Below are 27,734 nucleotides of genomic sequence, written 5' to 3'. Positions count from 1 at the left end.
ACTCAGGTGGCGTGAGAAGCAGATGTTCCCACATTGACGGATGACGACTGGGCAGAAGCACTGGCTAGCCCCCGGTGCTCTGCGGTCTCCGACCGATATCGACTGATCCAGTTCAAATATCTTCACAGGACTTACTTTACATGTTTACGCCTTTACAAGATGGGCTCTATTCAGTCCCCTATGTGCCTCCATTGTGATTCAGAGGAGGGGGATGTTTCTCCATACTGTGTGGACCTGTGTGCACTGCAACATTTCTGGTCGGGCATACGGTCCTGCTTGGTGCAGGTGTTGGCATGGTGCATTCCGGCAGATCCTCGATTGATACTCCTACACAGTACTGAGGACATTGGGGGAACAGATATAAAAGGCATTAATTGTTTTAGGGCTTTCACTAGCTGAACACGACATTGCACAACACTGGACGGCAACAATCCCACCTAGTATAGGTACCTGGAACAAAGCAATGGATAGGTGCCTGTCTGCTGAAGTTGCAGTATTTCAGGCTCGGGGATGTCCGCAAAAACACAAGAGGGTCTGGGCCAGATGGGCTACGTACCATGGCATGGACCTGTCACTTCTGAAGTCAGTGGCTTCCTGAGATCCAATTGGTAGGTTGGTTGTGAGCAATTCACCGATATAGGATAATGGTGTTGTGTAGAGGTAAAGAAGCACGTTTAGACTACGTTTGTATAATGTTGTATAAATGATGTATGGTGTGTGGGGGAGGAGGTTTAGGGTCTGCTGTTCTACAGACTTCATTGGGGATGATATATGGTGCCTTGCTAGTGTATATTATAGCTATACATGCTTCACTGCTCTCTGGGCTTTGCCCATATGGTAAATCAATAAAATGTGTTATTAAAAAGAAAGTTGGATAGATTAGTTTCAATTTACTATACAAAATATGATGTAAGAGATTTATAGATGTCCTTAGATGAGCTCTGCTTATCTTTGTTATATCCAAGAGTAAAATCTGGCTGACTTGGATTTAAAATTGGAAGTTTTATTAATTGGAAAAAATCTGTCCTATTCCCATATAATACCTGATCTGGTTAATAAAATATTTAAAATCCGTAGGCTGGGAGACTGGAAGTCAATGCAACCTGCGTACACTGTATTTATGTTTGCAGTATTATATAGCACAATCTAGGTCCATAAGGGCACCAGAGTGCTTTCTATTGCTACAGTTTATCAAATGTAATACATAAAATAATACGTTATACTTAGAATTAACATTTAGACAAGGAAATATTCAACATAGTTTCTTGAACTTAACCAAAATAAACAGCCACCTGAGCAACAAATTGCCTGATATCATTTGGAGATGCACATTCAGTATATAAAGAAATATACTATGTATAGTTTTACAGCAAGCATAATAGACTACATAGAGTTTAGACTCACAAATTGTATATTTGACCACTAGACACCTACTCAAGTGTAATTCCATATTTCTTTCTGATTAATCTAAGCTTTATAGCCCATACCATCAGAATTGCGACAGGTCACAGTTGAAAGTAACGATGGAAAAGTCGTTTTTTAAGCTCTCTATTCCAAATTAAGTAAGTGGAGTCTCATTATTACAGCATGATGGATGGACTCCTTGAGGAAGCCTGCTTTGAAAGGGATGTATGACGATACATTGCAAAATAAAAACAGCGCATGCCTTTACATCGGAGTTGTTAGTTAGCATGTACTGTCACAACGCAAGTCATAACATCGCAAACCATTACTACGCATTTCCTTTGAAATGCATATAAACCCCTTTGCAATGCACACCAATCCCCTGCATGCTCTTACATCGCAATTGTTTTGCTGAGTTAACCCCCAACACTAATACACTACCCTACATTACACACACTCCACAACACTACTCTAAAGTACCAAACAATACAGTACCCTAAAGCCTAACACCTAAACCCTTAATCACTACCCTGCACTATGACCCCCTGACATGACCCTAAACCCTAAAGCCTAAAACAGTACCCTACACAACACTAAACCATAAACCTTAAGCCCTAAAGCCTAAAACAGTACCGTATCCAACACTAAATCCTAAGCCCTAAAGTCTAAAACAGTACCCTACACTACATTAAACCCTAAGCCCTAAAGCCTAAAACAGTACCCTACACAACACTTTTGCATTTCAGTATGTAAACGATGCAGTGCTTGGATGGCAAGAGTCAGAGTCCCATTGTTCATGTAATTGCCTGGGATGAACGTGCAACTGGATGCACTAGTCTTAGCACACACCCCGCGCTCCATTGGGGTCATCAAGTCCAACACATACCGATGTTGCAACACTATGAGGAGGATGACTATTATTTCTTTGTTGATTGTGTTAAGCCAAGCTCAGTACTATTCATCCTTTTCATCCTCTCCCATCTGGTTATTTGCAACCAGCGGCCATTTGATTTTACCCACACTGTTGAGAGGTGTATGGACCCTCCTCCATTGATGTGTGTGTTAGAAAACAGTCTGAGTTCTTCTGAAATGTCCTTAAACTGAGCCCAGTCAACATAATCAGCAGTTCTTTTTTCTTCAGCCTGATGTAAAAGAGCAGTTTTCCACTGTAGCAGATGTTGGTACTACTCTGACAGAACTTCTCTAGAAATGACAAGGGTAGAGGTGTGTATGGTGATCAGGGAGCCATCCGGGGACAAGCTGGGTGTAGACAAATTCACTGCATTGCCAGTAAGTATTCATTAAGGTGGAGGTGCCCAATTGCATGTCTGATACGTACAGTATTGAGCCACAGTTCTCTTTAGTGTTGAGTAAATTAATTCCTTTATCTCTGATACTCAAGGAATACAGTGTAAGTTTCCATACAATTAGGGGTTACCCCTTCCCTTACAACTATGTGAACCTATCCATCTCAGTGTCCCATATTTCCTTACATGGGTTATCTATGCTGGTATTTAATACTCACATTTGAGATTCATTTCCCACTTGCATTGCTGAGGTGGATGGCCCTACACTAAAACTGCATGTCTGGCATATATTTGCCAGATTGTTTGGTACAGTAGGACAGTACCAGACATGCTAAGGGCCACACAGGGACCACAGGCAGAAGCGGAGGTGTCTGTGCACTGGTGCAGTGGCTTTGCTACCTCCAAAAGTCTTTTTTCTGTAAAATTTCAGGGCCAAACATTATCCTTCCCCATCGTGCCCCGCCTCCACATCATATCTAGCTCTGTTTGAATCTCACTTGGATCGGTGAAGCAGTGGTGTGGATTGGTCTTCTTATGGGTTACGGTCACTACTGCTCTATGGGGTTCTACTCGGTTGGGTTGTAACTTGGTGCTAATCCCACATAGGTACAGGTGGAGAAGGCATTTCTCTTTTTCGGGGACTATATCTTGGGATAAGTAAAGCCTGTCTGTGCCTACTGCATGTGGTATCAATGAACAGACATAGCGCAACCTAGCTGACGTCTGTGTGCCCATGACAGTTATGTGCTAATTAGATGTGTTGTGTAAGTATGCGCTGTATAGTGCGTGTTGAATAATAGTGTTGTGTTCAGTGTAATTATAGGTGACATGGGAGTGGTCCCTATGCAAGCACTCTGCAAATGTCGGGGTGGACTGCATTTGACTAGGCAGATCTTTGGCAACATATGGTTGCAGCTACACTCACAGTAAACAGAGGGTATACAAATGTACAACAATATATAACTTGTGGAACATTGCAGAACTTGGGAATGGATCTATGAAAGATGTCTATGGTCCTCATGTGATTGGAAGATTTCTTTACTTCGGAGAAGTTTGAAAGAGTTCGGTGAAAAAGTTTGATAAAAGATCGAAGTCTTGGACTTGCATGCTTGCGTCTTTGTTAGGATTATTAGAGTGGTTGCGGGAGAAATGGTGGGTCGCTCTATGGGTGGTGCACTTATATGGCTCAATTGCAGATCCTTTGGCCCAGAGCTGTTGCTTGTTGGCTAAGTTTTAGAAAATATTTGCATCCTTATACATCTCAAATCAGGTGGGGAAGGATCACTTATCCTGCATAACCTGGGTATGTAGGTCGCGTACCGATTTGTCCCAAAATTAAAAACCCTCATACACGTGTTTGGTCTTACGTTTGAGTGGTATATCTTGATTCTCCGCTGCTTATTCACATGTTTGCATAATCACAGGGTTAGCAGTTATGCATCCTCCAGCCGGAGGTTTACCCCTGGTTAAAACAGTAGTGATCAGTGATGTGTGGGGTATGTCTATTAAAAGTACTCCTACAGCCAAATAATTGTCTTTAATGGGTCTGGATTCAAGTTTGTATCAAAAAGTTCGTTGGTGTGTGATGGAGAGTGATTAGGGTTCTCACACACTGTGATTAGTGATTAAAAAGGTCGACATATTTCAGCCCTTGGTTGCCTGGTGGGGTCAAGGGGGCTTTCTGCAGGACCAAGTGAAAGGTGTAAAGCGATCGAGGGCGTCTCAGTGAATGTAATCTCCTATAAAGAGGTTTGGCTGTTCATGTGGAAAAGTGGGAAGATGGATATATTAATCCTTCTCCTGAATAGGTCTCAAGGTACCTGAAAGACAGAGTGACAGACATACAGAGGGTGGGGTAGTGGGGAATTATTTTAAGACTTGTATACAGATATTACTGTTTGTGTCAAACTTATCTGTACAAATGGCAATACTTCAAAAGAACACACATCCCCATCGTCAAGAATCATTCACTCATTCCATGGTTCTATACTTGGATATTTATAAATTCATCGTAAACTTATAGCAACATTTCTCTACTCATTCTGTTAACGGAAATCAGGCATTCTTAATTTTATCGGGCGTCTTATGTTTAAAATATCTCATTCAGGTAATTATTAGAAAACGCGGTATTGCACGTCAACTCGCGAACTTTCCCCAAATGTGCCGAGTATCCACATTCGCACTTGAGATTATAATTAGGTCATGCGTGGTGCTTTTTTACCTCGATGTTTCCGCAAGGTCAACGCTATTGATAAGCATGAATAAAATCTCACGTTTTTTTTGTTTTAACTCACAGCCATCCATCAAGTGTTACAAGCGATCACATAATCATACAAGGTCTTAATTTAAAAATGCGCGGTGCCCCCATCACCCGATGATTCACTGCGGGCTTTGCTATGTAGGGACAAAAGTGTGTTCTCAGTCTTAATGTGAACTTGTTATATTTGAGAAATGTCCAAGCGCTCAATGCGGCAGTATTTTGCACGTACATTAGTGGATTTAAACACGTGCCTCAACGGGTCCCTCAGTAGGCCGAGAAGGCCTACAGGGATAATTATAGAAATTTTAGAGAGGATTCAATAATAAGTTACGGTTTTTCGGCGTTTTATGACTCGTCGTCCTGCTACCTGAGGTCTTTCCTCATACACGACTTGTGCTGATTCTGCCACTTAGGGCCCGGGAGAAGGGAATCACTCCCGGGTCCCATTATATCATGCTTGTGAGGTTGTCGGAGTCTGAAGAAAGACTTGAAGTGTTAAGTCTGTTTTTAATTTAGGTGCTTAAACCTATGTGTGATTAGATTTGAAAATCAAAAACTCCTATAAAGTTAATTCATTGCTTAGATATTAGTCAATTTGTTGGAGTATCGTCTGGGTTTGAGGCAAGGAAGACCTAAAATCTCGGGTCAGTGATCCCTCGTTATGAGCTTGCTGAGCTGCTTGTCTTGTGTTCCAGAGGGAGCGATTTGGAGGGTCAATAGTATTATTCCTGTAAATCTTTATGGTCACCGCGCAGCACTTATCATCCATTTTTTAGACGTAGTTCTGTTAAAAAAGGTGGGGTGACAACTTGGAAAAAATGTTGATATTGTAATGTCTAATTGCTCAGTCTCAGCCAAGGGATGTTATCATTCAATCCCTCAGAGTCCGTTTTAAGTCTGTGCACCCATCTTTGTTCTTTTTCGAAGAGGATTTTCTCAGCATTATGTTTTTTTTTGGTCAGGGTTTCAAGTATACTCCAATTAATGTCTCCTATTGTGTGGCCTGCCTCAATGTAGCGAGTAGACATTTTTGTGGTACCCTTCTTGCATTTCACATTGCTGCGATGTTCGCAAATGCGTTGTTTCACCTTTCTGTAAGTCATGCCAATATAGCGCTTCTTGCAAGAACATGTGATCATATAGATGACATGACTGGTATTACAATTAGTATGGTTTCTTATTGTCCACTTGAAGTCTATTAGTAATTGAATTTCTTTCACTGGTTTCATCAGTGCACAGACAGAACAAGAACCGCAGGGGAAATGTCCAGTCTCTGGCTGGTAATCACGTAGTCCGGGGACTTCAGACTTCTGTTTTCTAGGTGGTGGTCTTGTATGGACCAATATGTCATGAGATTACGAGTTCTTTTATTCGCGAATCTTGGGTTTGGCCATTTGATATTTACAGATGTTAGGATTCTCCAATTTTTGTTAATTATCTTCTTTATATTGTTTGAAGCAGTACTGTTTGTAGTTACACATGTCATTAGGTCTAGTTCCGTCTTTGTGCTGATTCCAACAGGCTGTCCCTATTCTGGTTTCTTGCTCTTTTCTTGCATTTATTGATGACTCTTTGGGGGTAGTCATGATCCTTTAGTTTCTCACAGAGTTCGGATGCTTGCTTTTTGTATTCCTGGGTCTTATTACAATTCCTACGTAACCTGAGGAATTGGCTGTATGGAAGATTTTCCTTGAGGGGACGAGGATGGAACCTCTGGTATGAGAGAAGGCTATTTTTCGTAGTTGGTTTAAAATATGTTTTTGTCTGTAATGCGTGATTTTCTGCGTAGATGTTGCTCTTCGAAGTTGCTGACATAGAGCCCTGCTACGCTTTCTGTCAGCAACTTCGAAGAGCAACATGTCAACAACCCCAACAATCCCTACCAACAAAGGATATTGTTCTGGCGGCGATATATTGATGATATCATCCTCATCTGGGAAGGAGACATAGAAAGGTTTCAAGCCTTCTGGGAATGGATCAACACAAGAGATGAATGGTTGAAGTTCCCGTACACAGCAGACAAACGACAACTCGACTTTCTGGACATCACCATCTACGCCGAAAATCACGCATTACAGACAAAAACATATGTTTTTGATTTTGAAATTTAATCACACATAGGTTTTAGCACCTAAATAAAAAACATACCTAACACTTCAAGTCTTTCTTCGGACTCCGACCACCTCACAAGCATGATATAACGGGACCCGGAAGTGAATCCCTTCTCCCGGGCCCTAAGTGGCAGAATCAGCACAAGTCGTGCACGAGGAAAGACCACAGGTAGCAGGAGGACGAGTCATAAAACGCTGAAAAAACGTAACGTATTATCGAATCCTCTCTAAAAATTTTATAATTATCCCAGTAGGCCTTCTTGACCCACTGAGGGACCCGTTGAGGCACGTGTTTAAATCCACTAAGGTACGTGCAAAATACCGCCGCATTGAGCGCTTGGGCATTTCTCAAATATAACGAGTTCAAATTAAGACTGAGAACACACTTTTGTCCCCACATAGAAAAGCCCGCAGTGAATCATCGGGTGATGGGGGCACCATGCATTATTAAATTAAGACCTTGTTTGATTATGTGATCGCTTGTAACACTTGATGAATGGCTGTGAGTTGAAACAAAAAAAACGTGAGATTGTATTCATGCTTATCAATAGCGTTGACCTTGCGGAAACATCGAGGTACAAAACACCACGCATGACCTAATTATAATCTCAAGTGAGGATGTGATTACTCTGCACATTTGGGGAAAGTTCGCGAGTTGACGCGCAATACCGCATTTTCAAATAATGACCTGAATGAGATATTTTAAACATAAGACGCCCGATAAACTTAAGAATGACTGATTTCCGCCAACAGAATGAGTAGAGACATTTTGCCATAAGTTTTCGATGAATTTATAAATATCCAAGTATTGAACCATGGAATGAGTGAATGATTCTTGACCATGGGCATGTGTGTTCTTTTGCAGTATTGCCATTTTCCAGTTGCTGTACAGATAAGTTTGACACAAACAGTAATATCTGTATACAAGTCCTAAAATAATTCCCCACTACCCCACCCTCTGTATTTCTGTCACTTTGTCTTTCAGGTACCTTGAGACCTATTCAGGAGAAGGATTAATATATCCGTCTTCCCACTTTTTCACATGAACAGCCAAATCTGTTTATAGGAGATTATACTCACTGAGACGCCCTCGGTCTCTTTACACCTTTCACTTGGTCCTGAAGAAAGCCCCCTTGACTCCACCAGGCAACCAAGGGCTGAAACATGTCGACCTTTTTAATCACTAATCATAGTGTGTGAGAACCCTAATCACTCTCCAACACACACCAACAAACTTTTTAATACAAACTCGAATCCAGACCCATTAAAGATAATTATCTGGCTGTACGAGTACTTCTAATAGACATACCCCACACATCACTGATCACTACTGTTTTAACCAGGGGTAAACCTCTGGCTGGAGGATGCATAACTACTAACCCTGTGATTATGCAAGCATGTGATTAAGCAGCGGAGAATCAAGATATACCGCTCAAACGTAAGACCAATCACGTCTATGAGGGTTTTTAATTTTGGGACAAATCGGTATGCGACTTACATACCCAGGTTATGCAGGACTAGTGATCCTTCCCCACCTGATTTTGAGATATTGAATAATCAGGAAGCTGAATGGATCACGCCTTCCTTCTCCCTCCACAATTGATTTTTTGTCATCCTTATACATTATCACCAGTCATTCTTGAAAATTTCTGTGCCTTTCTTTTTTAGGAGAATACTATTACATTCATGTGTCTTCTTTTTGGTGGGGCACCGGAAAGTGGCCCACAATCAGGGTGTCTACTTTTTTGGAGACAACAAGTGTTTATATTTGGGTCAACCTAATTCTTGCTCACAGGTCATCACCCACCCTCAACAATATACGAAAGGATATAGTTTTGCGGGTGCCGCTCGAGGCTGAGGGAAATCACTGACTGCGGAGTATTAAGGACTTACCAACGGGAGTGTGCTGAACGGGCTTCCAGGGGTGCGGAAAGAGGCAGAGTCACCAGCTACAGCGGCGCAGCGGGACTGCGAGTCCCAGGTTTCCAAGCGGCTGCTGAGACGCCGCACCTGGAGACTCTTCCCAGCTGGCCGCGCCTCCTCCTCTGGGCGTCTACTTGCCTTGCCTGGGCTGCTAAAACCGCGCCTCGCGGCCCCCGCTCCGCGGGAGCCGCTCGAGGCTGAGGGAAATCACTGACTGCGGAGTATTAAGGACTTACCAACGGGAGTGTGCTGAACGGGCTTCCAGGGGTGCGGAAAGAGGCAGAGTCACCAGCTACAGCGGCGCAGCGGGACTGCGAGTCCCAGGTTTCCAAGCGGCTGCTGAGACGCCGCACCTGGAGACTCTTCCCAGCTGGCCGTGCCTCCTCCTCTGGGCGTCTCCTTGCCTTGCCTGGGCTGCTAAAACCGCGGGAGCCGCTCGAGGCTGAGGGAAATCACTGACTGCGGAGTATTAAGGACTTACCAACGGGAGTGTGCTGAACGGGCTTCCAGGGGTGCGGAAAGAGGCAGAGTCACCAGCTACAGCGGCGCAGCGGGACTGCGAGTCCCAGGTTTCCAAGCGGCTGCTGAGACGCCGCACCTGGAGACTCTTCCCAGCTGGCCGCGCCTCCTCCTCTGGGCGTCTCCTTGCCTTGCCTGGGCTGCTAAAACCGCGCCTCGCGGCCCCCGCTCCGCGGGAGCCGCTCGAGGCTGAGGGAAATCACTGACTGCGGAGTATTAAGGACTTACCAACGGGAGTGTGCTGAACGGGCTTCCAGGGGTGCGGAAAGAGGCAGAGTCACCAGCTACAGCGGCGCAGCGGGACTGCGAGTCCCAGGTTTCCAAGCGGCTGCTGAGACGCCGCACCTGGAGACTCTTCCCAGCTGGCCGCGCCTCCTCCTCTGGGCGTCTCCTTGCCTTGCCTGGGCTGCTAAAACCGCGCCTCGCGGCCCCCGCACCGCGGGTGCCGCTCGAGGCTGAGGGAAATCACTGACTGCCGAGTATTAAGGACTTACCAACGGGAGTGTGCTGAACGGGCTTCCAGGGGTGCGGAAAGAGGCAGAGTCACCAGCTACAGCGGCGCAGCGGGACTGCGAGTCCCAGGTTTCCAAGCGGCTGCTGAGACGCCGCACCTGGAGACTCTTCCCAGCTGGCTGCGCCTCCTCCTCTGGGCGTCTCCTTGCCTTGGCTGCTAAAACCGCGCCTCGCGGCCCCCGCTCCGCGGGAGCCGCTCGAGGCTGAGGGAAATCACTGACTGCGGAGTATTAAGGACTTACCAACGGGAGTGTGCTGAACGGGCTTCCAGGGGTGCGGAAAGAGGCAGAGTCACCAGCTACAGCGGCGCAGCGGGACTGCGAGTCCCAGGTTTCCAAGCGGCTGCTGAGACGCCGCACCTGGAGACTCTTCCCAGCTGGCCACGCCTCCAGGGCCTGACTAGCTATATCCTAACCTCCCCAGCCGCGCATCGCGGGACGCGCGCGGGCGGGCGCCGGGCTAAGCCCGGGCAAAGGGCGGGCCGTTTTAGGCCGTTAGAGGCCGGAAGAGACCGGACCGGGCCATCCCTCTGACTCTTGGCCTCTTCGGATATCTGCCCTTGCTTTGCTAAGTTTGCCCTTCCTGTTTGATTCATCTTCATGGCTTCCAGAGGATCCCGGAGTAAGTCTGCCCAACAGCATGCTAACACTCTTGAAAACTTCTTCCCCAAGGCTAGCGCTGCGGCCAGGAAAAATTCCATAGTGACAGAGACATTGCTTGAGGCGAATACCGAAAATCTGTCTCAGGAAATTCTGGTTTCTCCGTCAAATGAAGCCAGTACTCCAATAATTCTTCATAACACTCATATGTCACTCCTGGATAGCATTGATGAGACAATTGAGTCAGTGCTCCAACAACTTAGGACCCCGACAACTCTACCAAGGGACAGTCAGTCCTTGTGTCCTTCCGGGGTAGTGGAAACCACTCCGTATGTGAACTATGTGGAATCAATCGAGACAATGGAGGAGGGCCAGGCCCTACTGGCAACAGACTCTGTAGGTCGTGGAAGGTCCCATCCACCGAAAAGGAAAAGGTCAAGAGAGATAACAGGCTCAAAAAGGGCTAAAGTGGATACGACTACTCTAACACTGGATGCCAGCACGGACATGTCGGCATCTTCTGATAGTATTGGTTTGGGCTTTGAGTCTGATCATCCAGATTCACCTTATGTTGCAGCTGAACCAGGGTGCTTGGGGCCATTCATATTTGGGGGGCCCCCACTCAACCCTGCAGATGATCTAATTAGTTCACTCACGGTCATTTTTAAGAATTTGTTGGAACCGCTATCTATAAAATTAGACTCTATAGACGCTAGACTCACAGCTATAGAAAATGCGCATATGCGAAACACTTCTGGTGGAGGGTTGGATGTAAGCGCACAGCTGGTTCCTCGAGAATCTGGGGGGAATGGTCATCCTACTGTTGAAACATCTACACAGGCCCAGACGAGGGTACCAATTAGCACTATAATTAACCATGCCCCCCCACTCCCTCCTTCACAAACCTGTAGGCCCCCTATTCCCGCACCAAGAAGATCCAAGCCACCAGTAGCACCTGAGTCAAGGAGTGTGGGGCGCGACACTAATGCACCTTCTGGTCACATTTCCAGTCCTAATACCAGGCGTAGGGTGGTTAATCTGCCCCCAAAGGCAGTGCCCTATACGGCAATAATGGTGGGAGTTCCTGAGCTCACTGGTGGTACCAGAGAGCCACAGGACTCACTTCGCAATAAGGTAATTAGTTGGCTTAATATCAACAGACCCCTCCCCCCAACATCAAAGGAGATGTCCTAATGGTTAGAAGGATTCCATGGATTGGAGTCACTCCCAAGAATAGGGCTGGGGACTGTGTCATAATTAGCTTTAAAAGCCCACTAGTTGCTCCCTACATCTGCAACTGGCTGGTAAGGCCGGATAAGTCTAATATAGAACTAGTGCCCCTCTCAGATTTCTATCCATATGTGACCAACCTACCCACGGGGAGGGAGCAGAGCTGGACTAGAGTGGGCTTTGCAATTGATGGTTCACGGTACAGACCCAAGTATAACCCAATCCCCGCTCTTGGTAACTTTGTTCATCAGAACAGATTTTCTTGCCTGGACCATGTTGATTGACCACAAAGGGGAGTTATACCAAAACACTCTGTAAAATCTCCCCATGCGATCTCAGTTAGAGGGGCGGACCTTCTCCACCCAGTAGCTGAGGTAATGATCCAGGCTCTTCCCAATGAGGGGGGGATCTCTGAGGGATGTACCCAAGTGCAAGTGCAGGAACCACTCTACTCATTCTCTGTCCCCATATCGCAACAGGAGGAGCGTGCTGTATCATCCATCTTGCAGCCTACTACACCTGGGCCGGGCGCTTTGGCAATGCACACATGCGATATTGTGTCCGCATCAAGCGAAGTCGCCCCCCAACCCCAAGGCTCGGCACTAAGTGACGTTTCCCCGCAATCCCGAGGCTCAGGGCTGGTTATTCTGTCATGGAACGTGGCGGGTATTATGAATAAGGTGGGTACTCCGGAGTGGGAGACCCTGGTTGATGGGAGTGACATTCTTCTCCTACAGGAGACGTGGGCAAGGGAACCGCAGTATATGAGGGGGTATGATATTTATGAAATCCCGGCAAAATGGAATGGTAGGGGGAGACCTTCGGGCGGGCTGGCAATTTGGGTGGCGAGCCACATTGGGTGTCAGGTGGAAAGTATGGATACTCTCTCCCAGGACATCCAGTGTGTTCGCCTCAACTGGCCTGGTAAAGGGTCCTGGGCAATTGTAAATGTCTACTCTCGACCAGTTGCTGTGGGCAATGAATCTTCCACCTTAGTCGAACTCTCATCCTTTCTAGGTCAACTACCAGCTGACCTGAAATTAGTGATGGGAGGGGACTTCAATTGCCACTTTGAACCACTCGAGGGTCTAATGGAGGGACCATTTACAGCTGAGGATGATTATTGGGGAGTTCCCCCCTCCTCCTCGCCTCACCCTAAAGCATGGTCCCCGCTGGCAATACAACTCACTTCCCTTACCTTGAACTTTGCACTGAGGGCATGCAATGGGCGCACTCCCTCCGATACTCCATCGGTGTGCACATTTAATAGAAAGGGGCACGAGTCCAGGCTGGATTATATATTTATTGATATATCCTTATGGCCTAAAGTGCAAGATTTCAAAGTGGCATTAAGAACAGATAGCGATCACAATTCTCTCCTCTTGGAAATTCAGCACCCAACCTCCGCTGTAGGGCTAGCAACCACTGACGCCGGAAGTGATCAGGGGGACATACTCCTCACCACAAGTAGACGACGGGTGAAATGGGGGAAGCTGGTCAATAATGAAAATGCCATGAATAAGTTATACGGCATAGCACTCCCCATGTTTCAGGAGGTGGATGCTCTCATTAGTCAACCCAGACTCTCTGACTATAATGAGAGACTTTCCGGTATCCATCAGACTTGGTCAGGGACCTTGCAGATGTTTTTAACCCGGTGGTGCCCTCAAGAAGGAAAGTTACCCGTACTGCGACTTGGTACACTCCTACCTGTAGGAAAATCAAATCCGATCTACTTTCAGCCATCAAAGAAGGTAGTGATAGGGAGAGGGTTGCAACCCTGAGGAGGGACTACAAATCAGCAGTGGCCAGCGCTAGGGCGGAGTGGGATTGGAACCACTGGCAGGAACTGTTTGAAGCCCTGAAGTGCAGAGACTCTAGGAAGTTCTGGGCTCTGGTTAATAACGGTACTGGGGTGCTCACGCCTGCTGTAGAGCCTAATATTGCCCCCTCTGTTTGGGGGGCCCACTTCGGAGCATTATACCATGCAACCACACTATGGCCCGATGGGTTGGCGCTGGATTTTCCCTGTCCCTCAGATATGTCCCTGGAATTCTCTCTAGGTGAGGTGAAGACCGCACTGGAATGTCTGGCCTTGGGGAAGGCACCGGGGTTGGACAAGCTACCCGGTGATCTGTTTAGGTACCATCCCGATATCTGGGCTCCGTACCTTCTAATTTTATTCAACGCTATACTAGGAGGTATGGTGGTTCCTTCCTCTTGGTTAGGGGCCGAAATTGTGCCAATCCATAAGAAAGGCTCCCCTCTGAACCCAACTAACTATAGGCCAATCAGCCTTATAGACGTCCCCCAAAAGCTCTTTGCGCGTCTTATTCTGAACCATCTATTAGACTGGGTAGAGGACAACGACATCTTGAGTCCTCTGCAGGCTGGCTTCAGGAAGAACACGTCGACCATGGACCAGATCTTCCGCCTTGTCCTCCTTTACTGGAAGACCGTGATCATCGAGGGGGGAAGACTGTACATGGTCTTCGTGGACCTGAGGTCAGCCTTTGACCTAGTCCCGCGCGGGAAGCTGTGGGAGGTGCTGGAAAAGCTAGGAGTTCCCCCCCAGCTACTTAACATCTTAGTCAGGCTGCATGAGAACAACTATGCGCAGGTCAGGTGTGGGAAAGATGGCAAATTGTCATCTAGGTTCCCCGTTTCTCGAGGGGTGAGGCAGGGTTGTGTCCTGGCACCAACCCTGTTTTGTTTGTACATCAACCATGTCATCTTCCACCTGGAAAATGTCAATAACAACGACGCCCCTTGCCTGGCAGGAAGGAGGGTACCGGCAATTATGTTTGCCGACGATACCCTCCTTCTTTCCAAATCCCCCATGGGGATTCAGAGGATCCTGGATGGATTTGGACTTTTCTGTGCTCAGCACGGGTTGGAGATAAACACAGAGAAGACAAAGTACATGATTTTTAATCCACCCACTAAAACAAGACCTAATCCCACCCTGGGGACGTCCAGCCTCGAGAGGGTGTCCACCTTCATATACCTGGGGGTAACATTACAGGAACACTTATCTTGGGACCACCAGATAGCACGCTCAAGGGTAAAACTGTCTCAACTGTCCGGTGCAATCCTGAAGGTGGCCAATTCTTCGTCCTTTAAGCCTGTGAGTCCGGCCCTTGAAACCTATAGGTCCCAGGCCAAGGCAGCGGCCACTTATGGCTGTGAACTTTGGGGGCATAAAGCGGCGAAGGACTTGTCTACAGTTGAAAATAGTTTTTTAAGGCGCTTATTGACTCTTCCGCGTGCAACGCCACTTTTGCCCTTGAGAATGGACTTGGGGCTCCCCCCTATTGCAGAGGAGCTTGTGTCCAAACCAGTGAAGTTCTGGCACAGGCTCTGGTCCACGAATGAACTGCACCATTATAGGGAGGACCTAACCCACGTCATGAGCCTTAATTGTGGTGGAAAAATTCCGTGGCTTGTCTCTGTGAAAAATGAACTGACTACAATGAATCTCCGTGACCTTTGGGAGGACCCAGCGCGAGGCTGCCAAGCAATCTCGCGCAAAGCCCTGTCAACATTTTTTAAGGACAGGTCTCTTGCACTCTTGGTAAATGCGCAACACAGTGGCACCCTATCTTTGCGATTTTTAGAATCCAAAAATTCATATATTTTCGAATCTTTTATGGATTTTATTTTTCCCATCCTGGCGAGAAAACTTTTTGTCCAATGGAGGCTTGGCACACTGCCTACTAAAACTTTCACATCCAAGTGGTCTAACACGGCCGATAAATCTTGTCCATGCTGTAAAACCCACTTGGAAGATGACCTTCACATCTTGTTTGTGTGCCTCGCCTACCAAAGGCCTAGGAAACGCTGGATAGCACCACTTTGTAAAAATCTAGGGTTCAGAGAGTATGCACAGGCATACAGGATTTTGAAAACCAGTACCTTGGGTCACATTGTGTTTGCTGTCTCGAAATTTCTTATGGCTATATGGTTGATCAGGAAAAAAAAATATTTGCTGAACCCTCTTGAACTTTTAGTCTCTTAATTATTCCCACGCCGGGATGGAGTATTTTATAATATGTATTTCTCTTAAATATAATGTGTATTTTATTGTATGTGCTGTTTTTTATTGTCTCTTTTATGGTCTATATGACCGAAATAAAGAATTTTTGGATTGGATTGGATATAGTTTGTTAGGGGTGGTTTTCGTGAGCTTGCGGATGATCTGTATTCTTTAACATTCATGGGGTGTTGCTGGATTTCTAATAACCTTTCTTCACTTGAGAGGGAACATGCCGTAATTAGATATTGTGAGTGATCGCAGTGTGCTCTTGGGTCATGTGTATATCCCTCTAATCCCAGCATGTGGCTTCTAGTAGGACCCTCCCTAACCTGCTGGTCACTTTGGGGTTTCCCTGTCTGACCTCACTGGGCTAAGCGTACGGTGCATTCAGGTTACTTTGGGCTTGGTTTGGAGGATGGGGATTATTGCTGGGACTGATCCAGATTTATTTTTCTCTGCTTGTGATGAGCTTTTAAGCGGTATTGGCCTGCCATGTGGCCCATTCGGTGGCAGTAATAACATTCTCTGAGGTTCGGCTGCTGCCAACCTCCCTGACCTTTGCTGTTGTAACTGGGTTGGAACCCTCTGGGGTTTTGTGGTGGAGCCCCCCTCAAGGCAGGAGCCACTTGTATGCTACCGGCCAGCACTCCCTTCTCAAGGGTGTTCTTTTTTAATTTGTGCTGGACCAATTTGACAGTGGGCTTGCTCCTGCTTTTCCCTGTCCTTTTCCTGTTGCGTTCCGTAATAGTTTAATATGTGGGCCTTCATTTCCCACCGAGGTTAGGTGTCTAGCTCTACTATTCTGTCCAATCCACTTTGTATTTCGGTGGGCAGCCTCTTTTTGAGGATATTGTGGAAAAACACAACCTAGGGGACCATATTGGTTCATGGCAGGGCTGCCTCTTGTCCCCGTTGTTCCCTCATTCTGTCTAGAAAGTCCGTTAAGATCTCCCCAGGCTTAATACTTTCTGCCTTTAGTCCTCCTACATCTGGACAATCAGGGCCGTCCATATTGGGTGTCTGTATAAATTAAATGCAGCCCCGTTATGCTCGGTGTTTGTCAGCATGACTGCTAGGATGCGAGTTCAGGTCTTGGTCTGCTCTATGATGAGACTGCTTAGCAGTCATTTGACATAGCCTATTGCTAGGTTTATCCCCTCTACGTTCTCCCAAAAAATGAGACCCACTTCCCTGCCCCATCAGTCAATAGCAGCAGTTTGGTTCTGAACCCTTCTTTACCCATCTCAGCCCAAGGCACAGAGATGGTACCTGATGTGCTCCTCTGCAGTAACTAACCCATTTCCTTAGGCAATTCTTCATGTAGGGGAAGTTTCACTTGGGGTCTCCCCCTATGTGCCAGATACAGTGCTCCGCAATAGCCATGTCATCAGGTTCATAAGGAAACTTCCTTTGGTCAGAGTCTATCACACTGGCCATCCCTTTCAGTCCAGGTGGTGGCAAAATGATTACGTGAAGCTCTCGCCATCCTCTCTGGTCACTATCTCCCTTGGGGTCAGTTTGTCTATACTGACCATGCAGGGGGAGCAGTGGGCGTTGATGCTCTCCTCGTGCGCACATAAAGGTGCCATGTTGCTTCTCCTACATCTTAATGTCTGAGTCTGTGCCAGGCCACCTTTATCCCTGTTCACCTGGTTGGTCCCTCGCTTACACTGATGATCTGGTGAGGCTCAAGCCCCAGGGAGAAGCCTTCCTTCTAGTTCTGCCTCGGACTCCTCTCAGAGCAATGCTCTATTCCTACTCCATACTCCTCAAGTGGAGGGCTTGATGCTCTAGTCTCTCGTTGAGTTCCCAGGATGAGAGCTCTCTTTCTCTCCAGTCTTAATTCATGCCTCACCTCTAACTCTCCTTCTTTCTGAGCTGTCCACTGTTTTTTCTGGGTAGGAATTTGCCCACAAACGCACTTTCTGTTGTCCCTTCAGCTACCTGAACATACCCTGCAACACCCCCCTCATTGTCTAATATCAGACTACTGGGGCCCCTCTCTTCACCCCTACTGGTTGTATCGCTAACCAGTAGTGCTTTGTATCTTCCGGTCACCCAAGAGCATTCACCCAGATGAGTGGGAGTTAATGTTCTCTGTGTCACTGTGGTTTGATAGGCCAAGTGCAATGGACAGGGGGTTGGGCTTCAGGGAGCTCTAGCACAGGACTGTGTTGATGCTGGGATTACCTGGACCTAATTGCCTGTTGGTCTCCCTCGTCTAGATCTAGTAGTTTGTGGTTCAGTGAGGCATTACAGCTCCCTCCACTTGTGGACTGGCATAACCTAATGCAGAGACTTCAGGCATCGAAGAGAGCACCTCCATCCCTATATATGGCGGTGGAGGTGCGGATACCTTACGTGCAGGTTCTGGGATTCAATTGTCAGTGTTGGCCTCCTTAAGGATAGCTCCTAGTACTAACAGTGCCTTTCTCCTGGTCTTCTTTTGTCCTACATATTTTGTCTGAATGTGTGTTCTCGTGTATTTGATTATGTTAGTGTAGAGGGTTCCCCCTCTGGCGAGGGGAACACATGTACCTTGGTGTGTGTTTCAATTAATATTAGCATCTACTCTGACTGCTGGAGAAATAAATACACTGGGAAACTTGGTTTCAACTACTACTATGAGCTCAATACTATTTACATAAATGCATCAGGATAGACATTAAACACAAGCAAAAAATGCATATGAAGGATCACAACTTAGAAGCTAGTGTAATGGATAGTACAAAATTTGTGAATTCAGCAGAAAAACAGCAGATATGGAGAGCGATTGTAAGAATTACGGGCGCCTTCATAAGCACATTATGCCATAAACAAAACACAACAATCAAGACAAGGCGTGTAATTGCAACAATTTACCAGCACCACAACATCAAGAATACAGCAATTAATAACCCGAATGGAGAAAGAGAGTAGAGGAAAAAATGACTGACATAAAAAGATGATCTCGTCAACATAAAAAAACTTAGCCCGCTCCTTAACGCATGCCACCTGATGACGCGGGGAGGGTTTGTGCAGTACATAGGACTAAGTGAGCCTGATAGTCTGTCAATCTCGGCTCCAAGACAAAGATAACAACAATTTACGTGGAAACAAGGAACAACTTGACAACTACAGGCTCCCCTTGACCAATGCATAAGCAACACCTAAAATCCAAGGTCCACATTTTACCCTAATATCCAAATTACAACCTTTATCACACCCAGAGGTCATGCATACTATTTGTATCATGCCCAGCATTCCAAGCAAATAACACCTCTCTCTTCTTTCAGAAACCAGCAGTGTCAGGAAATAGGTAGCACTGAGAAAACCCATCAGACTAAAAAGCAAGTTCAAGGTGCTGACCCTACATCACATCCATGGCATATGCGTATCATCTGTATCACACTCAGCAGTCCAATCAGTGAAGCCTGGCCCTTGTATCACACCCAGGGTATAAGTGTATCTACTGTGTTATGCCCAGTGCTTCAAGCGACAAACAACCTTCACTCTTCCTAGAGTGTTGACTATCAAAACAGGTGACCTCATAGGAATCGTCTCCGATGCCGCCTTGTGACTACTCAGTTAGGACACATGAAGTGTGCAATATGTCCGATTTCTGTCTGCGGCAAGGCCCTCAGGTTACATTTTTGTGCTTCTTCCTAGTTTGCCATATGCCAAATGCTGGGACTAAGGATCAGATGTAGTCTTTTACCCAATTGATGGCGGCTTCAGGCTGAAACTTCGCCTTGTTGATTCAGGAGAACTTTCAATCAGTTGCAGCGTCTGCTCACCTTCCTTGCTGGTCCATTGTGAATTTGTCAGAGGTTGGTCCTTTCCTTTAGCTTCAGTCAGGTTTGAAGCACCAATCTCTTCTATCTGGCTCACCAAAATGTTGCTCGAAGATCAATCTTGAAGAAACAAAGACAAGAGGTGTTTGACAAAACAGAAAGAGATGGTTTAATCAAACACTACGGCCAGGAGCACTGTTACAGAGGTGGGGTCTGAGGCCTGTCTCACATTACAAAAGTTTTTGATGTCTGTTATGCATTTCCCAAAGATTCATAAAATAATTTGTGGTTTCTGTTTTGGGAGTGGAATGTGATCCTAGTCATGAAGCCATAAATTCCTCCCACCAGATGACAAATGCAGGTGGATCTCGACCTTGCGTAGGCACAATGGGAGCCAGTGGGCAACATGTCCAGATGTCCAGCACGAGGAGCGCATGATCACTGATTTGGTTGTGTGAGCTGTATCCTGATTGGCTGAATGTTTCTTACTTCATGTGACATCTAACTTTATGGTGTTTTGAGAACACTCTCCCCTTCAGCCATGCGGATTTTATTGGGGCCAATTGCCCAGGACCATTGTGGTTTTTATGCCTATCTGTGGGTCTAATACGGATTTTTCCTGTTCCTGCGTTTGCCCTGCTGGTTACCTGCCAACCCTACCTGTAACCTGTCGATCAGTAGCCTTAGGCCTAGGGTGCACAGTCTGACTGACCAAGTATTTCATATTTGCAGAAGAGGTCATATTGGGACAGTATCATTGCCTACATTGACATCAATATTAACATTACATTAAAAGCAGAATTTAAATTTATCATAGAGTCGTCAGTAAAAAGAAGTGATGAAGTGATAGGTTCATACCACTGCAATGTAACATGAAATGTATACTGTGTAATCGTGTCTAATCTCTTCTCAATATATGATCCAGGGCCTGGTGCCTCTGAATGTACGTGCAGTGACCAACTGATCAAGAATAAGGCCTCCTAATTAGTAAGGAAATATTAGGCCCAATTCACGAAGGTTAGTTTATAAGTACAGGCAATTTACCCTTGTTGTGCTTGCTTTAATCCTATCTTACTCATGCATTTTGTGAGAATACGAAGGAACACTCCTGGCTTACTCCTGGAACTCAGGAGTACTATAAGAGTAAGTCAAACAATCGTGATACTGGCCCATTGTGTTGAATCCAAGACAATTGAATTAATTAATATAATTACATCTACAACAATTGTTAGATAATGTGTGCACGTGAGTCATGTAGAAATTCAGTAATAGATTGAGTAGTTTTCGCATTATATGAATTTGCATCCTCTGATAGATTTGTAAGGAGTGTATATGCAACCAAAAAGTCTTGATAAAAAAACTAGAAAAATAATAATTTAGTACCCACCGAGAACATGGCCAGAAGCACTCGTGACATCAGTTTGGTGCTTAGCAGATAAGCAGGGTTTTTTTAGAAGACCTTGGAGAGAAAGTAAATTTCCATTCTGTTCTGTTGGTGCTGATTCATTGATAATAAGAGGTGTGCAGATGTGTTTTGAGTCTTAAAGGGTGTGAAAATGTTCAGATTTAATTTGTTTTGCCTTACAGAAATACAAGACTCCATGGAGGAAATTTTTTACTTCAATGCCAGTCTATGCAATAATAGTTGCAAATTTCTGCAGAAGTTGGACGTTTTACCTCCTGCTAATTAGCCAGCCTGCATATTTTGAAGAGGTGTTTGGATTTGAAATCAGCAAGGTGGGTAGGATTTCTTTTAAATACCAGCAACTCATTGTATTTAAACCTAAGAAAATGCGTAGCACTGCCATAATAAAGCCATAATCCACGTTGCCATATTTAAGCTGCAGTCTTCTTATTTTCTTATATTTAAAGTGTTAACTATATATTTTTGTGCCATTTTGTAAGATTGTATAGTTTCTCAAACTGCTATGAATCATTACATACTCAACTGAAGCACAGCTTTATCCAGAGCATAATGTAGTCCCACTGCCCACAATAATAATCTTTGGAAATCCTAATGGGAGGCAAGCCTGCATCTCCTGAAAGCAGCTCCATCAAGCAAGTCGTGAAACAGAGAAGCAATGAGTTTGATTGTGATTAAGCACTGCAGAAGTAAACACGTGAATGTACATTCGAGACAGTGTCTCAATTTTCAACATTCTTCGGTGTTGGCAGAGGTTTGAGAAGGACACTTTAGGGTTTGATGGATAGGAGATTCGCCATAAATTGGTAGATCTTCCAGGAAACGACCCTGTTTCCATTGGAGGAGCCTCAGCCGGCATCACTGTCACGTACCTTGAGCCGCCCGGCCATCTGCCAAGAGCTGCTGTTTAATTCATCTCGGAAGGTCTGCCTTGTATTTGGCATCAAGGTAAGCAGTCCTAGGCAGAAAAAAGCTGAATATCTCTGATGGATTGGGTAAAATGTCCCGCTTGTCAAGACTTTTTTGTGTGTTTTCAGAAATAAACATCGACTTAGAGCTCTTGCTTCTAAAAACATAAACATTGGATGAGAGCGCTGCAATGACATCAAGGCTCCCACAATGATTCTTCATCTAAAGCACCCCACAATTTGGTTGTTGGTCTGCAGCATTGAAGGCGGCTGCAGGGCTCGCTAGTGTCCAAATAACGGCATATGTCCAGTGCTTAATTTTAGCCGGTGATTGCCTTTAGGTGCCACTGCCACCTATTTCTGCAGGCCGGCACTTATTGTTGCTCCTCAAACATTACCGAGCCATGAGGGAAACTCACACAGACCAACTGGATGGGGGAAGGTAAGGGACAGCGAAACAATCACGGAGGATAAAAGCAGGAACCTGCAAGAGTGAAAGGTAGGGGCTAGAGATGTCTGACAGTGGATAATAGAGACATGAGGTGGATTTCAAACTACCAGCATTGGCATTTGGTGTGCTGACGTTTAGTTGCACTGGCATGAGGGCTACTGAGCAGAGCTGCAGGCAAGGGCACTCTTTTTTTGCAAATAAAGCACTGCCTAAGTCTGCTGAACATAGGGCTAGGAAATAAGTGGGGGACTGTCCTAATAATACCTGTTGACATGTCGAATGTGGATGTGGCCTGAAGTCGATTCCGTTTCTGCATGTAGCTCCCTACTGATTCCGTGGTAAGATTGACATGCGTTAGTTATTTCCCTCATAGAGAATATTACATGGAGGAATTACTCTCTATATAGGACTTCAGTTTTAGTGTCACTGTAGTGTGTGGAGGGGTACTTGAACAGAAATACAGACTCCCTATAATGGGTGATGTAAGAAACAGGACAGAATGATCACAGGACAGTGGAGAGCCACGTCTGTCTCTCTCAGGTTGTCTGACTCTCCTGGGAGAAAGACCAGACTGCACTCCAGCGCCTGTCAGCAGTGCCTGGCACCTTGTATGGAGATATCCCGAAAAATGCAAGATGAATTCCCAAAATAAGAGCACAGGTTCATATCATTCTATGAGCGCATAGTTAACCAATTTGACAGCAAATCTAAATTTGGACAGTGTGCTGCTTTTAACTGTTATGCAAGCGCAACTCTGTTGGGATGGTGGAATGGAACAAGTTTTCTAGGAGTTTAAAAGTGCATTCTATATAATTGCTGTTCCTGCGTATGTTGATCTAAAAGTCAAATTCGTGTACAAGGTGCCCCCGTTTATACCAACGAGGCACTCCTGTTTAAGCCAAATGTAGTTATTCTCTCCTGTGTCACTTGATCGTATTTTTTAAATCGTTCTTGCAACCTAACTCTGGTTTCTACTGAAACTTGATGCTTGACTGAGTCTAAACAGATTGAGTCCGATCTGCCTTCTCACTCAGTCTTTGCTATATCTCTAGCCACATCTGAAAAGTTGCTGCCAAGTGGTATGGTGCAGTTATCTTTCTTCCAAATTCACATTCAAGAGGCCTAAAGCAAGGCAAGCTCAAGTGTACAATGCCCTCCCATACTGTTTTCCATATACTTGTCTATGTGACATTTGTTGCAGAAAACATCATGTTCTGAATAATCTGCTGATTTCAGCAACAAACGCTTGTTTCTATGTCACATTGACCAATTGTCACTAAGAATTCTGCACAAAGAATACCGTGTAGTTTTTCTTAATATGCAAAAAAGGTTAGCTGATCTCATTTTAACTTTTGAATAAGATGTTGAGAATTTAATGTGGCCTCAGAGTGCGTTGTTGACCTTAGTGCATCGATTGAAGGAATGATTTATCTTTACCTACAATGAGGAGTACAAACCTTACAAATCAGTATCTTTCAAACAGAGTGGAAATATTTTCTCATGAACATATTTTGTTTCACAATGGATGCTATGTATACAGTGTCCTTAAAACTGCCAATGTTTCAAGAAAACACTGCAATTAGGAACTGAAGAAATATTATTCTCCTCTGTTAAACATCTGAGGTGTTGAATCATAAATGTCTGGTGTGAGACACTTCCATTAGCAAAGTCCAACACTGGTTATTTTTAGACAAATTATTCTCTATTGAAGATAATAAAAATGCTAGTAGTAAAAGGGCGTTATATGATTTCTTAAAGAAAGACAAAACCAGATTGGGAGTAACGTTATTATTAACAATAATATCTCTGTAATTTGTATAGTTTTGTTTCGAAGGAACTGTTTGTATTTTCTAAAGCAATAGGATCTGTTTTGCTACAATCAGAATGCATCAAGAATAGGTCAGGGGCACGGATTGGGGTTCCATATTGGAATGGTGCCAAACCCCTGGGATGAGTGGATGATTTACTTGGGAGATTCTGAATGTGGTGGTGAGACAAAAATGTGGCAGAAATGAGGTAATGTGCATAGCTCAGCACTCACGAGGTAGGGTGCCCTGGCATTGAAGTAGGCGCTGTGTGGGCTGAGCCAGGACCAGGGCTATGTGAAGAGTCAGGTCTTCAGTTTCTTCTGGAATTCAAGAACTGAGGAGGTGAGTCTGTGGGACTGGAGCTCTGGGAGTGTGAATGTAAAAGTTTGGACCTCCTAAAGATTTAGCACTCAGGTATCGAAATGGAAGGAACTGGATTAGGATCAAGTGGCAAAATAAATTACTTTGTTATTCCTAATGATTTTGGTGAAGTTTAGACTTCCCAAGAGTGGTAGGGTACTTTGCAGAAAATTTTGTTACAGCAACTGGATCTTTGCAGACTTAAGGTTGTTGCGTAGAATAGTATCGCAGGAAGATCAAGTTGTTACTAAATTACAGTAATAGAATAAATGAATCAATTAAAGCAATTGTGGCTTTTATGTACATATAGTTGTAAGCCTGCTACTAATAAGTAAAAGCAGTGGCATGTGTATATTTATTTATATAACTTAATTACAGTTATTCAAAACCATAAAAAATTTACCACAACATAAATGTGGACAGCAAATCATTTAAATATTGCCTCTTCACTGTACATATGGGTATTTATATAGAGGGGTGTAATCAAGCAACCATAATTTTACCAAATACCATGTTTATATTTATGTATGTATACCCTATTTACATTTTGCTAAATAAAAACTAAGGAAACTTCCTCCCTCTGTGTCATCACAAACCTTCTTGACTGCTATGAACTGTCAAACATATTTTCTAAACTTTCACCCTCCCCTTCTTAGCCATGACACCCAACTAACAAGCACACAAGACCACTATCTACAGAACACTTACCACTTCCCTGTTTCAATTCTATTCCTAACATTCTATCCCTACTGCAAACATCCCCTTTTCAAATCCATTATTATCATTGTATCCCTACTCCAAACTCTACTAAACACGGATGAAATCAAGAGCACACGCCTAACATTACTAATGCATAAGAAACAAAATTGTACTAACCTACTAACTACTAATCTTACTACTCACCGAAAAAAGTGCTTCAATTAACGCCAGAGTTGGCGAGAACTATATAAATACATTTACAATTTACAACAAGGAAAACAAGACACACATTGCAGCATTGTTTACTACATGAGTGGCAGGAGTGGACATATGTTGCCCCCCCAACCAAAAATGGGATCTATCTGGGAAGTTATAGGTCTGTCAAAGGGGATGGTAATGTTTATCGTTTACTAAAAGTTTGATATAATCAGGGACATTTATGTTCAAACAATATTACAGTAACCCGCTCTAACCATACATGAGGTGGCTCTGATGTCATAAAGATAAGTAATATGGATAGAATATTTTATAGTAGCTAAGGGTACCCCCGTATTTGACGTGAATATGGATAGAATATTAAAAGCAATTAAAAAATATATAACTCCACGAAAGTCCAGATATTAATTTGCAGAGCTCAATTCCCATGAAGAATACCGCATCCTTCTGATCAGGTCTGGCCAAGTGTTCCCACGCCTGGATTTTCTGGTCGATTAAATTGTTTTGAAAACTTGTTCAGCAGTCCCTATAGGACCTTCTGCTAAGGGAATGCTCCCCCTGCAAGGCCAAGTCGTTCATCCCTAACCCACCCTCTTCATTCCCCTCCCTCCACTTATTCTGCACGGAAATCTGTGCACACATATACCAACAGCTCAGTGTAGGAGTAGATGTGGGTGTTAAAACCTACAGAATTAGGAACACCATGCTGAATTTCGTCTGGTAAGGCATGTTCCTGCTCACTTAGGGAAAGATGTATCAAAATATCTATTTGCGATTCTCAAATAGCGCTTTTTTGAGAATCGCTATTTGAGAATTGCAAAGTGGTATGTATCTAAAAAAATCGCATTTTTTAGTGATTTCTTAATATTCCTTATTTGCGTATTCGCAATTAAGGAATAATTTCCCAGTCATTTCTATGGGCCAGGAGGCCCATAGGAATGAATGTGAAGTTATTCTCAATTTGCGATTCGCAATTTGAGAATCGCAAATTGAGAATAATTTCAAGGGTGCAAGGGTGTCATATGGACACCCTGATGCACCCCTTAAATTTACATGTGTGTGCATATGGCGCACATACATGCCCTAAGGGCATGTATGTGCGCCACATGCCACCTTCACAAATGTAAAAAAGTGCATTTGTGAAAGAATTCACAAATTACCACCAACTTCAAGTTGGTGGTAATTTGCGATTTCTTAATGAGGATTCGCAAAAATAAAATGCTTGATGCATAGCATTTAAGGAATCGCAAAATTGCGATTCGTTAAATGCTTGAGCAAAATAAGGAATCGCAATTTTTGCGATACCTTATTTTGCGATTTGGCTCATACATACCAAAACACCGTTTGCGATTCGCAAACGCCGGAATTCTGCTTATTCCGGCGTTTGCGAATCGCAAACGGCTTCTTGCATCTGGCCCTTATTCTCTAATCCGTGGGGCTGACTCGTACTCATTCTCATGGGTGTTGGTGTGCACTCTGCCAGTGCTGGGCATCTTGTAAACTGGCCTATGAGGAAGCCACTGTGCATCTAATTGCAAACTTCAGATTAAGTAAGTCTACTTTTGGATAGCTTACTCACTGCTTACTGTTAACATATAGGAACTCAGTCAAGCTACACCTCACTAACAAAGATATTGAGGCAGAAACTCGCCTCTGGTAGTTTGTTAATCTGTGCCCAGTGTACAGTGCTGAGCAATTTAAGCTGCCTCCTTTCCACTTGCATAGAGCAGTTCCATATCCCTGGTGGCACACCGAAGATTCTAAATTATGAAATGCTGGTCGAAGGGCACTTGAGAGGTGTGCTGACTCAAGCATTTGTGTTGCATTTAAGTGTTGCCATACATAAATGCATTAATGCCAAGATGCCTGTCAGGTGATAGTGCGCTATAGAAATTAAATAAATAAAATGTCATCAAATATGGGAAACACCCATTACAGCGGTAGCACTGCATCGCGTTGCTATCGCATCGCGACTATTACATCGCAGATGGCATTACACCGCATGCTACCGCGCCGCATGCTAAGACGCCGCAATGACTTTTAGAGCGCAAGGCATTACATCGCATTACAGGGCAAAGCCATGACATCGCCACAAAACGGAAAACGTATAAGAAATATACCCAGGAAAGCATAAACGACCCACAAAACGGAAAACGTACACCAAATAAGAAATATACCCAGCAAAGCATAAACG

General features: G+C 44.7%; 1 protein-coding gene across 1 annotated transcript in view; it reads left to right on the top strand.

Annotated features, from left to right (window-relative positions):
- Nucleotides 1-27,734, top strand: part of SLC17A6 (solute carrier family 17 member 6) — a 355,936-nt gene that overhangs the window by 260,407 nt on the left and 67,795 nt on the right. The window contains exon 8 of the mRNA XM_078684218.1: nucleotides 21,263-21,412. Within this exon, the coding sequence (XP_078540344.1) occupies nucleotides 21,263-21,412 (150 nt within the window). The remainder of the gene's footprint in view (nucleotides 1-21,262; nucleotides 21,413-27,734) is intronic.

The sequence above is a fragment of the Lissotriton helveticus genome, chromosome 3_2, assembly GCF_964261635.1.
Source record: "Lissotriton helveticus chromosome 3_2, aLisHel1.1, whole genome shotgun sequence".
Lineage (NCBI taxonomy): Eukaryota > Metazoa > Chordata > Amphibia > Caudata > Salamandridae > Lissotriton > Lissotriton helveticus.
Note: the sequence above shows the minus strand (reverse complement) of the source record. Positions and strands in the feature narration are given on the sequence as shown.